Genomic DNA, 13,261 nt, shown 5'->3' with positions numbered 1-13,261 from the left:
AAAAGTAATTTTTTACATATCTATTTCAAGTTGAAAGGAAACATCAAGTAATCAGCCATACCGTCCAACCACCAGTATCAAGATCATTATCACAGTAAGCCTCAAACGGTTCCGGATGGCCATCTGGTTTAATAAGGTACACTCCAGATGCATTGTGGGTAGGGGAACATGCATTCGATACTTCTTTGCAATCTCTCGGATACGCAGGTTGTTGAAAAACAAAGTATGAAGAACCTGTATGGAAAGTAAAACAAAGTTAACATTTTATTGGGAATGAAAAATCATTTCAGTTAACGAAAGTATTGCCTTAGATTCTCAGCCAATTGTTAGAGAACTAGTTTCGTTACATAAGAGTTAAGGTTATACATCAGTTTAAATGCCAACTATTACTCAACTGCAATATAGGAGAATATTTCGCGACTAAAATTATATACGGTAATCGTTATTGAATTCTCAGATGTAACTGGTTTGAATCATTAGCTTTGATTAGTTTTCAGCCTGCAATAAAATATTCAAAAACCAAATAACTTGAATTTAGTTTTCATCAAACTTCCGTAGTTATCAGTCTTATCCAAGTGAGATCAAAGACTAATGAAGACAGTCCAATCCCATTTTTTTAGCGTACCTGAGAAAATATCGATGTAGCACGTAGGGTGTGAAGAGACCAAAAATACGCGACTCAGAGAAAATCAATCTCATAATAAATGTTCGGAAATGTTGACACGATTGAAAAACACACATTTAGAGCAAACACTATGAAGAGCCAATGTTTTAGCCATTCAGCAGGCCAACTTACTGTTAACATTTATAATACATAGCTGATATAACTCACAGAGGTTACTTGTCATAATAAGGTAAGTCGGATGGCATAACTACTACACCTACCTGAAGACCGTACCTCGGCACTGACGATGACCTGCGTAATAAAAGAAGGATCAAATGAATCTGTTCGATCGGAAGAAACAACATTTAGGCAACCTGGTCCGATTTGTTTTAGTTTAAGGCAGTGGTTGTTTCGTTAGTCTTCTACTGAAATTAATATCTAGTCTGCAAGTCAATAAAAACAGAACTGAACTTCATATTACCACTTCCATCCAGGAAACATTAGATTAATGGCATTTTCCGGGATTAGATATGTAAGCTAACCTTAAAGGACAAAGGCAATAGCCGGCTGCTTCCTTAATTAAACTTAGTTGCTCATTGAAGACAGATGTTCTTTGTTCAAGTGATATTTTGACAGAACATTTCAGACATGACATGTAACGCATTTGTGTTTAACAGTCCTTTATTAAACGGACGGATCTTTTATATCGTCCCAGCTATTCTTGTTGGAATATGATTACCGTGTCTTGATCATTACTTAGCAAATGGTAACTCTGAGATTTAAAAGGTGTCATTTTAAATGTAAGGTAAGTTCTTCTTCACAGACTTGTATATCTTACTAAATAAAAACCTCCATTCAAATTATTAAGGCACGAGATTGAGGGGGATTCATATGTTGTATTAAACTATAAGGCGTAAAATAGTAAAAACATAGTCTGCGATAATTTTTGTCTTAATTGTTTTTCAGTTGATTGCAAATTTCACAACATTAAAAGTTAAAATTTATTACAATATAGCAGTACGTTATGAACTAGAGAATATAGGACAACCTAGTTAAACGCTAATTCTACAAATGTACGTGGTATAAAAAAAATAATAGAAAACTTAACATTAAAATTTGTCTTCTATAGCATGATAATGATGAAAATTGCAAGAGATAAAGAATTTTATCCGAAAATGGACAAACAATAATGAGGAAGATTTCAAAGAAATAAGAAATGTTTTCTTCCTTTCAGACCAAGACATTCAATAAATACAATTCTGTAATTGTTTTGCCTTATGTTGTACAATTCGTCGGCTTTAAACTTGTTACAGTAAGAATGATCTTTAGCAACTTAACCATTTACATTTTTCTTGTTTGGTAAATTCCGAATACTGATATTTCAGAACAGACGAGTATATGGGAGTTTAACTGTTATGAAATATGATGTTATCTGTCAAGACAAAAATAGTGTATAGCATTTCCAGGAGATGAAGTGAATTTAGACAACTCTCTGAATAAACAAAGGGACACGCTTTAGTTCTTTCCTGAAATTTCAACAGTTCTTTGATATAATTTTGTCTCCATCAAATGTTTGATTTTTTAAAACAACGTCTGCACACGGGTCATCTTGTCATTATAGCTTTAACACGTTCATTATGTCAAGATTTACTTTATCACGGTTTGGAGAAGAATATGTTCCTTTTATACGAGAATATCAAATCACCTTTAACTTAAGTCATGAAAAATAAAATCAATAGAATCGAAATAATTACGAATTTCGATATTAGCTCCCCTAGTGGTACACTATGTACCATTGTTACAAAGAGATTGACGCGGTCAAAGGCGAATATTTTGGGATATAGCCAAATTAGCTATTTTATGCCGATAACGCTTTTGAGGAAGCAATGACTTAGACTGTGTGAGACGTTATACTGTTCTATCTGCATTTTTCATTGTGTTTATCGCAGTAATTTGATTGTCACAAGTCGTGTTTTTCTTGAATATGTTGCTCGTTCGAACGATAGCCACAAAATATCATATGGAGGAATTTAATTAGGTATCTTTCAACAAATGAGTGAATCGAAAGTGTTTCAAGCGAATTATTACCATGTATGGAGTTGTTAAGTGTTATGATATACTTTCTAGTTTTTCTAACATGTGCTAGTAAAGCGACATTTAGATACAGTGTAACAGATTTGATGAATTTGTTTAATTTTTTAAAGTCTATTATCCATATTGTTTGAGGCATAGGAAAATTTTCCTTTTGTATAGGCCCTACCGAATTAGTTTACATGTTACTTTAAAACGACAAACGAACGTGAAGGTCAGTACTCCACCGACCAGCCACATGGTAACATGAAGGGAAGGTGAGAGTCAGGTGGGAGGGTGTGATGACGGCCAGCGAAAAGGGTTGGGTGTGGGTGAACGTCGCTGACTACGCCTATCATATTTGTATTTAGCATATGTATAAACCTTTAATTTCTTTACACGATAAACTAGCTTGTTGTATTCCAAAGTTTGGAGAAAAATTATTGCAGATTGTCATTTAAATGTTGTTAAACTGGATTATGTAGAAAGTAGGTTGTTCTCGATCAAAATGAAATGAAATTTATTTGTCGGTGGGAAATTGTCTCTCTGCAATTATGTTGTCTCACTTGTTCCTGCATTGATGTTACTGTTACAGATTATATCCCAATTTGAATTTAAGAAAGAAAAAAAAGTGTGTATGAATGAATTTTCATTTAGTGTTGAACATTAAAATTATTTTAGGACAACAAGCAGAATAAAAATAAGTTTTTTTTTATTGTTAAACATGGTTTCCGCATTGAAACGTCCCTATGCACATATTTTATGTCCTTTTATTTATTTTCATGATTGATGAAAATGTATATCCAGAATATGGCTTATATTTGTAACTTTACCCCCCCCCCCCCAAACAAAAACTTTAAAATTTGTGGTGAAATTGAGTGAAATTAACTTTTTGACAAGGCATTTATGAAGATTTTAAAACAATTTTTTTTGTATTACTGGTAGTTTGACTTGATTTCAAACTTACTTAAAAATGGTCTTGTTAGAAGGTTTATATTGTGTCTGATTTTATACAAAGAGGCTAACTATTATTCGCTTTTATCCACATTTAGCCTTCACATTGATCAGTTTTAATGGTTGGTTTTGAAATTTAAAGATCCAACCATAGCTAACATCTAAATTGTTATAATTATATTTATTCGAAGGATTGGAAGAAAGTGTTTAAAAGGTACCAAAATGGCAACTTGTAAGATCTTATAAAAGAAACATCAGTTATAAAACAACTTATACGTATAAGTAACGTCTATGGCATTTGAAATCGACTTTCTTTTTTTTTCTCTTCCAGTTTATTTGATTGAATAGCATGTTCGTGTCACAGTAGTTATTTTTTTCAGTAATGCTTTTACATTACTACTAGTTGTTATTATCATCGCAAAAATCGATTTCACTTACTAGATTAACTTTTAAGAACATTTTATACTAGCGCGACACGTGAATAAGGGATAGATAGTTAAACATGTCGCACAAATTTGACAAACAATACTTGATAGGTATTTCATTTTAACTCATAAGAATTAGAACAGACATAACAATAGGACAATGATCATATGTGTATTTAGAAGAAAGTAAATTCTTTGTTTAATATTTAAATTGATTTCTTGAATGAATGCAATACGAGCACCCTTTTTTTTAAATATAAATCTTCAGTTTGGTAACGATATTTCATAAATTCAGATTTAAGTTTGCCGTTCTAAATGTATTTCGTCATTTCGATTCCCCCTTACATTGGTATTGTAATACGACATTAAATCTGAGTTGCTATCACACAGTTACTTTTGGTTAAGTTATATTACTTCTCTTTATAACTCAATTATTGAGGAAATACATATACTCTCTAGTTTGAAATCTATCTAATTTAACTGTCACTTCAAAATGCAGGCGATATAGATTTTTTTTTACAAACTTCATCATGTCTTAAAGTTTTTCTACTCGTAATATCTAGTATCTTTGCGAATGTGCGGTCAAACGGTTCTATTAATCAATATCAAAAAGTATCTAAATTATATTTACTTGAAGCAACTAACAATATAGTTGAGAAAAGAAACATGGAATCAGGAAAACACCGTTGGCTAGACACTAAAATCGCCAGAGACATCTCTTATGATCGCATACCATTCTTTCGTGAAAGCAATTTAAAGTCATATAGTAGTGTCTGAAAATAGACGTAGCACTCACAAAAAGGTAATTGTCAATGTTTGCATGTAGCAGTCTTTTTTTCTTTGCTAATTTTGTACTGCAATAAACTCGAGTAACCTAAGTTTATGATATTCAGCAATAATCCCGTCCATATATTTATTTTTCTATCACCTTTTTAAATTTCTTTAAGTTAGATTGACATGTAAAGCAGTTAGTTTTAATGTTTATCAACCTTGTTTCCTTGAATATGTGTTTAAAAAGAATGATCATACAACATATAACAAATATCGTTATTGTTTGTTGCAGACTGTTTGCCAAACATAGCTACATAAATAATGATATCTTAACAATTGATATCTATGAGTATGTGAAGGATGTAACCATTTCGGCACTCTTTATACATTTTCGAGCTGCAAAATTTTGCGTTTAGATGATAGTTCGCTGCAGCGATATCACCAAACTTAAACTGAAAATGTCTTCAAATTTGATTACAAAGAATGGAACCTTCCACTTTTCTAAAGTTAAGATGTCATACTAAAAGAATGTACCATATCATTATAGTTGTGTTCACAGTAGCTATAATACTGTTTACTATTTGAAATATAGGCTAACTTATTTATCTTTGTACTGGTATTTTGACATAGAAATGTTGTCTTTGTTTTTAGATTATCAAACGTCAATGTTGCTTTAAAATTGAATACCGACAACTTGAAAAGGGACAATGAATAACATAACTGCTCGGAAATCATATCAAAATAACAGAACCGACAAGGGAAATTGCCTTTGTACAGATTAGACTCAAGTTATACGTTATACGTATACAGTTTATGTAAAAATAGCAAAGCCTTTATAAAACATCTGTTCAACTTTAGACTGCATAGGAGAATATTGTATATTACCCATACAAAGAGTAAAGCTCTGTTTCGATAGGGGAATCGCATGATTGCATTTATAAAAAAAAAAATATTTGAAATTATGAATCTTGAAATAACTGAGTGTTACTGTTTCGAATTTAGTTATTATTCTAGAAGAGAGAAGAATGGCATATGGAGCATGAATTTAAACTAAAATTAAAAAAAAAATGTGAATCAAAGCTCAATAATTTGTAAGATGTAATCAAGGATTGTTGTAACGTGTTGGTATACGGTTAAACAGTGGGGTTGGATATTTGAGGGGAACCTTGTGCGCTGACGTTATGTACATGATATTGGAAAGCTGTATACTCGAAATATGAAAAAGTATATTTTTACCTGGCCACATCACGAAACGTTATTGATTAAAAATTGGTGCGTAACAAAAAAATTTGAGATGTATAATTGGCTTTTATTCTTAAAATTGTACATGGAAGCACTTTTTAAAGAAGAAAGTTGTTATGTATATATTATTCAGTTAGAACGTTATGTTTTAAGGCGAAACACAGTTGTCCTTTAGCGAAGTTGAAAATACTCAGTATTTAAATTGAAGGCTTTCTTACTGAATGTCATTAAGTATTTTAATCCGTGTTTACCTATTTCGTTTGAGATGCTAACACTCAGTTTGTCTTAACATTTAACTTTAAAAAGATTGGCGCAGCAGCACATTGTTGCGACTTAGCTTTCAAAACTTGAAACAGTCAGAAGATATTCAATAGAGTCATATATTTTTTTAAACAAATTAAAAAATTAAAATACTTACCATTTCTGTTCCAAACAAGTTCCAAATCGTCAAAACAGTTAAACAAACTTTGAAAAAATTCTCCATGATTTCGGGTTTGAAGAAATGCCACGCTGAAATATATTCGATGAAGGGCAAGATGACAAATGACACAGAGTACCCATTTAGGGGTTACCAACACCTCATTGGAATGACCGTAGTAGTATGGATGTCCATTAATGCCATCGTTTTATTTGAAACATGATTAGTTGAACAGCTTATACAAAACGTACTGCGCATATAGAGTATTCGTAGGCTTGTATGTAAAGAAGACTATTCGACATGCGCAATCCAACTTTATATTATGTACAGCTATCTATATCCTGAGATTTTAGTCAATAGTACAGTAAGCTTCAGTTGCATCATGTTGAATTGTCCTTGCTCCAATAAAACCATTTAAACCACGTATTGCATAGCTAACGAATAGCGTGTCTCTAGGTCCAAGGACAGCAATGGTATTGCAAATTCAATAACTGTTAATATATTTTAGCTTTTTGGTCGCTTTTAATGCATATTATATTTAGCATGGTTCATGTTCAAGGGTTTTGTAGTGGTGTGTTAAACAACGTTCAGGCTACCTAGTCGATAAAAAGAGTCAGAATGCTGATTTTGCTGATTGTGGTTAAGATGTCATTTCGATATTCAGTAAGCTACGTTAGCTACGTTACAACGCTTTTTTTTTGGCAGGAAAAAAATCAAGAAGTGTCGACTGGATGAATGGAAGTGTTATTGAACTACTTGGACTAGTCAGCACTTTATAACATGCATGAACTGGTACCCTATATCGTGTAAACAGTGAAATGTACTGTATGAGTTATACTACACTATCAATCATGCAAGGAATAATCTACAATTTTCAAACTGTTTGAAATAGTGTACACTTTACGCACTGTATGATGTAGTATATAAGTTAAACACTACATTAACTAGTCTACACTATACAATTCATGATCTAGTCTACAATAAGCACACTGTATGAACTGGTTTACACTATATTCAAGGTATGATCTGATCTATACGATACAAACTATAAAAACTATACCCGATGTGAACTATAGTTTACACTTTAGACACTGTATTGACTAGTCTACACAATATGGAAGGTATTACCTAGTCCACACTATACACACCGTATGTTATAGTATTCACTATATTCAAGGTATGGTATAGTATATACAATATACACACTGCACGAATTATATACAATGTGAAGTATAGTCTACATTTTACGCTCTGTATGAACTAATCTAAAGTATACACATTGTATGAATTATGTATACTCTATACACACCGTATGAACAAGCATATACCATACACTATGTATCCATTACGGTGTACAATATACACATTATATGGACTCTTCTACACCATACAAATGTATGAACTAATATATAGTGCATCTACACATTATCACCAATAACACACTATAGGGTTTTCTTTTTCCATTTTTTTTTTCATCATGTTGGACACATCTCTAAAAGATGTGGTATTCAAAATAGCCCTAATTGTGCACCAAACCCACCACCTGCTCCCAACAAGGAAGTATTTTTCATACAGTATACCGCTGCAAAACAATTCGAAACGGCGTTAAATATATATTTGTGTACATATAATATATATATATATATATATATATATAATTGTGTACAAATAACTAATTAAGGCCGTTTCGAATAGTTGTAAAGCGGTATACTGTATGAAAAATACTTCCTTGTTTAATGTGCCTACGTCACATCCTGTTTGCGGGATCGAGTATTCTCACATCTCATTGAATAACAATGTCAGCTGTTTTATTGGACGAGGACTTTTAAATGAACTATAGGATTTACATCCATATCTTCTATATACGTTTGGTACATTCATATCATACTTTGCTTTGACATAAACCTTTTATATATTGAAAGGCGTAGCTACAGGTGGTTCAATCAGTTATTGAATCCCTAGCCAGCAGTTCTCAGGAGCGTCCTGAGGGTTGGTTCCCAACAGTTTTAGTCAACGGATGACAACTGCCAGTGATGTTCTAGCATGAATAATTAAATGAGTACCAGCATGCCTACACCAAAGTATTATTTCGGTGACAGTGGCGTAGCCAGGGTAGATGGAATGTACACTCTCCCCCATTCACACAGGATTTGCGGTGTGAAAACTGGGATGGCAAAGAAATTTGACAAAAGAATAAATAGCTATGATATATGATATAGGGATATGCTACTCGATTTTACAGCACGGTGTGATCTGCTACTCAGGTTTCCCTCTTTAGATATAGTCTCCTTAGCAAAGAAAGATATGTACCTCAACAAGTTAACTTTGAGTCAGTAATCGATACTTCTAGTCAAAGTTCCGTGAGTCGTATGGCACTGTATTGTCGTCTTTAATAAAAGATTACTGAAAAAGGAGATGAATGTGTAGACTTACCTAACAGTATTACTATGTATTTGTAAATGTTTGATATTGTTAATATAAACAAGGCCGTAGCCATTGGGACCACGGGAGAAGTACTTGCCCTGTCCCCAAAGTTTCTTGCAATTGTTAGCATGTTATAAAGCACCTTAATGTAGTTCAAATAATGGTAATGATAGTATCATATTGCTTCTAAGATCTCTGGCACTACTTACCGTAGGCCCCACACCTTAAGCCCGTCCTTGTATTATCTGTGCAACCGATGTGAATGCTCCGCATTCGACTTACGAAGTGCTAAGTACACAAGTAATACACGTCCGTGTCGCGGGCAAGTCCTTGTACGGACGCCAGAACAATTTTGTGTCCCTTAAATTTGACTTGCCTATCATAGTACAGGCTGTATTTGTTATGCAAAATCATATCAATACAAGCGTCAACTCAAACTCTATCGTAATTATGCAATTCACACACATTCCGTGAGTAGGTCTAAAATAGTACAATCATAAATGAATTGAATTTTTTTCGTCAATGCCTGGTATGCACATAAAATAAAAATAAATAAATACAATTCTTACTCTTTTAAACTATGAAGGTGCAATCCATGGCAGTGCTAAATCGTCCAGCTCTGTCTTTGTACATTTTACAGAAACAAATACGTAAACTGGTTGAACTTTTGGGATACGGTGGTAATAAGAATTGAAACGTTTCGATAAAAGTCGATTTTTTGTCATGCCCTACATTAAGGTTTGAGCGCATTCAGTAAGAATGTTAAAAAAAAGAAGCATGAACCAAATTTTGGAAGTAATCCTCCTTATTTCTGGAGTGACTATAGTTGGAAGAAAAGAAAACAGGATTTCCCATGTGAGCTGTCCTTTTTCGGGCGCGGAACAGAAACTATAATAGTGCTGTTTTGTCTGTAATTTACACTTTACTCTGAAATATGAATTCTTTTAGACCTCCCCTTTGAATAGTGTATAGCCGAATTTCGACACGTAAAAGAAACATATTTCCCAATTTTTTGGGTAAAATTTGACATCACATTAAACCAATTATTTCATGCGACAAAAATTCAACCGTTGAGAAATTGCAGAGTTGACCGAAATTTCGAACAAAATAACTTCAGTAAATAAGTTTTACAATAAATCTCAAGAATTATCTAGTTGTTTTGTAAAATACCCGTCAGAAGAAAATGAGAAATGCAAGACTTGATACAATCATTGTCAATTTTACAAAGTTAACAAAGTTTGCTAAACTTAAAAGTTTATCTCGTCATTTTATTTAAATTACGTCATTATTAAACATTTTATATTAAGTTTTGGCTAATAGAGGGCAGCAGAGCTGGCGAAAGAAGAGGAAGTAGGGAAAGTTCAAGAGGCTATAAAACAAGCCGAGAAAGCAGAAGATTTGTAATTTGTTCCCATTTAATTAAAGCAAATGTGATCAAAGAAGAGACATTAATTAGCTTTTATAAGTTTTTGAATATCATATTTTTTATTTTGGTTGCCAACAATATGTCAAAAAATAGAAGAAGCAGAAGATGGGAACCCGTCTTAATTGAGAAAAATATCCTTAAATAAGAAGATATCCTCAGAAAATATTTTCAAAGAAATAAAATAGAACCAAGGGTTGCTGAAGTCTAACCGGAGTGCTCTATAGCTATTGTAGGTTGTCACATGGTGACATATTTCACCCTGAAGACTGTAAGAATAATTACAATTTTTGTGATGATAGAAGTTATCTTAATACCATACTCATATACTTTGCAAGACAGTAGTAGAGGAAATACTAATAAAATGTTTGCGACAAGAAAGAAAGTCAAGTTAGATCATTTTCTACCTTTTTCTTTTATTAATAACTGTTTTCCATGCTTTGTTTAAAATTAGCCAACACGGATTGTGACCTGAATAAAGTTGAAAACATTCTGAAACGGTTAAAAAGGACATATTTTTATTTCCATGATAATTTGAAATAATGTTTTATGTTGATAGGAATGCTTTGTTAATATGATTGACCTCGATTCAGGAAGCAAGAGAAATGAGGTGGAAACCAAAATTAAAATGTTCAAAAACATTGGTTTCCATTTCACAGTTCCTAAGCTTGTTTGATCCTTTAGTATTACTTATTTGACTTTTTTTGCAAACGTTGTGCATTTTTTTATTATCTATGTTTTATTGAATTGAATGTCAAACCTTTTTTACAGCAACATACATAGTGGTGAAATACGATGATAGCTCATTAGAAACCATGCAATCTGGTACTGGTATCAAGTGGGGTAACGATGATGACTTCTTTACAACAGTTAGTGTCTGAAAGACTGTGGCAAAGATAGCTACTTACCATGAAGGCAACCTTTTGCAAAGCTACTTGTTGTATTGTTGATTGTATGTGATTGGATGACGATTCTCCATATTGGTAAACGCAAGACTAAATGAACAAGAATTGATCGTTATTACATTTATCCTGGTATTTATAGACATAAAACTATTTATCCTGGTATTTAATGGGATGGGAGAAATGCAAGCACTGACAGGTAAGACTGGAAAGGAAGGCTTGAAAAGACGAGTCATGGAAACTGACCCAAATAAAATACGTCCTGAGACAACTACCAAAGTGAAAGGCATCCTGTCTGCCTATGACTTGGAACAAATCTGTGATATCAGTGCTGGGGCTGCTATATTCTTTGCATGGGTGAGTTTCGTGTCCTGCATTGTTGTGTAATAGCAATTTGCCTCACATCAAGTTTGTTCCAAGGCATAGTTTCATTACAATGTAGCTATTTGGCTTAAACATTCAAATGTCATTCCATAAATGTGTGTTCAACATAAAGTAATTTCAGTCCCCCACCTTCTGCATTTCACCTCTCAAAATCAGTATTTTATTACTCATCGATATCCATCGTTGGTGACCATACTGATAGGGTCCAAGCTGTCCAGTTGTTGTAAAGTTCATGTAATTAAATAATGTCTTCCAAATCTTAACAGACTGTGGTCATAGAAATTGCTGAATGAATATGAAATGAAATTTTATGTGTTAGGTATTAAAACTTTTAACAGCATAGTTCTTCTGGCAGAAGCCAGCAGACAGTAATGCCTATGCTCTGAGCAAACGTGGTTACATTTTATTCCAGACGTTTGGGATTTTAAAGTTTGTGTGAACTCATAGACCAGTAGCATATCTCTTACAAATGACTGTATTCTGAAACGCTGAGTTGATTGTTTGTAATTCAAGAATGCACCACTATATACTACAATGAAATGGCGATTAAATATAAGAAACCCTTTGGATATTCTTTGTCATGAAATTTACGTTATTTGGCTGGAAGTTTATCTGCAGAAACTGTACATTCCAGTAAGCAGACTGGAGATGTTTATTTTTCATAATAATACAGTGGAATTAACAGTATAAAACATTACTGGTGTAAAGTGTTAGAGACAATGTCAAAGGGCATATAATTGTAAGTTAGGGTGGTTTTGTGAGGCACATGGGTGGGGTTAGATTGGGGTGGGTTGAGGGGGGCAGATACTGTTAAGTTTGAAGCTACCATTATTATACGTTATAAATGGGGGTGAGTGTGAGCTTAATGCCAAAAGGAAGATGCTTCATTAGTCTACTGTAATAATCCATTGACTGGCAGGTAAATCAACTGTTTGCGGTTTGTTAGTCTAATGGGTTACAAAATCCACATCATGTAAAATACATGTAAAATGTAATCATCTTTCAGATAGTAATCATATAAATATTCCATTTTATCATTAAACAGTCGTCAGCAACGGAAGAAGATGTCCTGGAGCGTGAGAGGCAAAGGGCAGGAGGAATCACTCCAACTGAGTTAAAAGGAGGACAAAAAAAAATTAAGACAGAAATAACTACTGGATCACTAACCATTACCATCTGAGTCAAAGCAGCTCACATTAGTAAGTTGGTTAGCTACAGAATATTTCTGGTATTCATTATTGGTCACCTTGATATCCAAAGATATTTCTTTCAATCTTAAAGGATCATAGTAAGCTAGCGAACACGCCAGGTGAATTTGTTTGAAGACGGAGCTGGATGATTGATTCATTCAAAGTTCTGCTTGTGTGGTTTCACTGAATGAAAACATGTTTAATAGGGTATTCTGGTGACAGAAAATTGTAAACATATAAATTATTCCACACTGATAGTTATAAACCCCATCTCAATATCATACCATGAACGTTTTGTACTGGCTAAACCCTCAACTACTACAGGAAGTTGGATCACGGTAGGGGTCTGTGATATCATCTTGGAAAAAGGCTCTTTGGAAGCTTTACTAAGACTACTATAATCTTCTGTTTATTTGTCCTTGAAACATGACTCAATTGCTTGTTTGGAAATATC

The 13,261-nt window shown here is 33.3% G+C and overlaps 1 protein-coding gene across 2 annotated transcripts in view; it reads right to left on the bottom strand.

The window, feature by feature from the left end:
- Positions 1 to 6,636, bottom strand: part of LOC139973179 (uncharacterized) — a 31,547-nt gene extending 24,911 nt beyond the window's left edge. Inside the window, exons 1-3 of one of the 2 annotated variants that reach the window (XM_071979671.1) lie at positions 6,485 to 6,636; positions 886 to 916; positions 62 to 234 (exon numbers count right to left, since the gene is read on the bottom strand). In XM_071979671.1, the coding sequence (XP_071835772.1) occupies positions 62 to 234; positions 886 to 916; positions 6,485 to 6,550 (270 nt within the window). In that variant the 5' untranslated portion in view covers positions 6,551 to 6,636. The remainder of the gene's footprint in view (positions 1 to 61; positions 235 to 885; positions 917 to 6,484) is intronic. The other variant, XM_071979670.1, reaches the window with a different exon arrangement.
- Between the last annotated feature and the right edge of the window lie 6,625 nt (positions 6,637 to 13,261).

This window comes from Apostichopus japonicus, chromosome 9 (genome assembly GCF_037975245.1).
Source record: "Apostichopus japonicus isolate 1M-3 chromosome 9, ASM3797524v1, whole genome shotgun sequence".
NCBI classification, from domain to species: domain Eukaryota; kingdom Metazoa; phylum Echinodermata; class Holothuroidea; order Aspidochirotida; family Stichopodidae; genus Apostichopus; species Apostichopus japonicus.
This window is presented reverse-complemented; position numbering and strand designations above follow the sequence as displayed.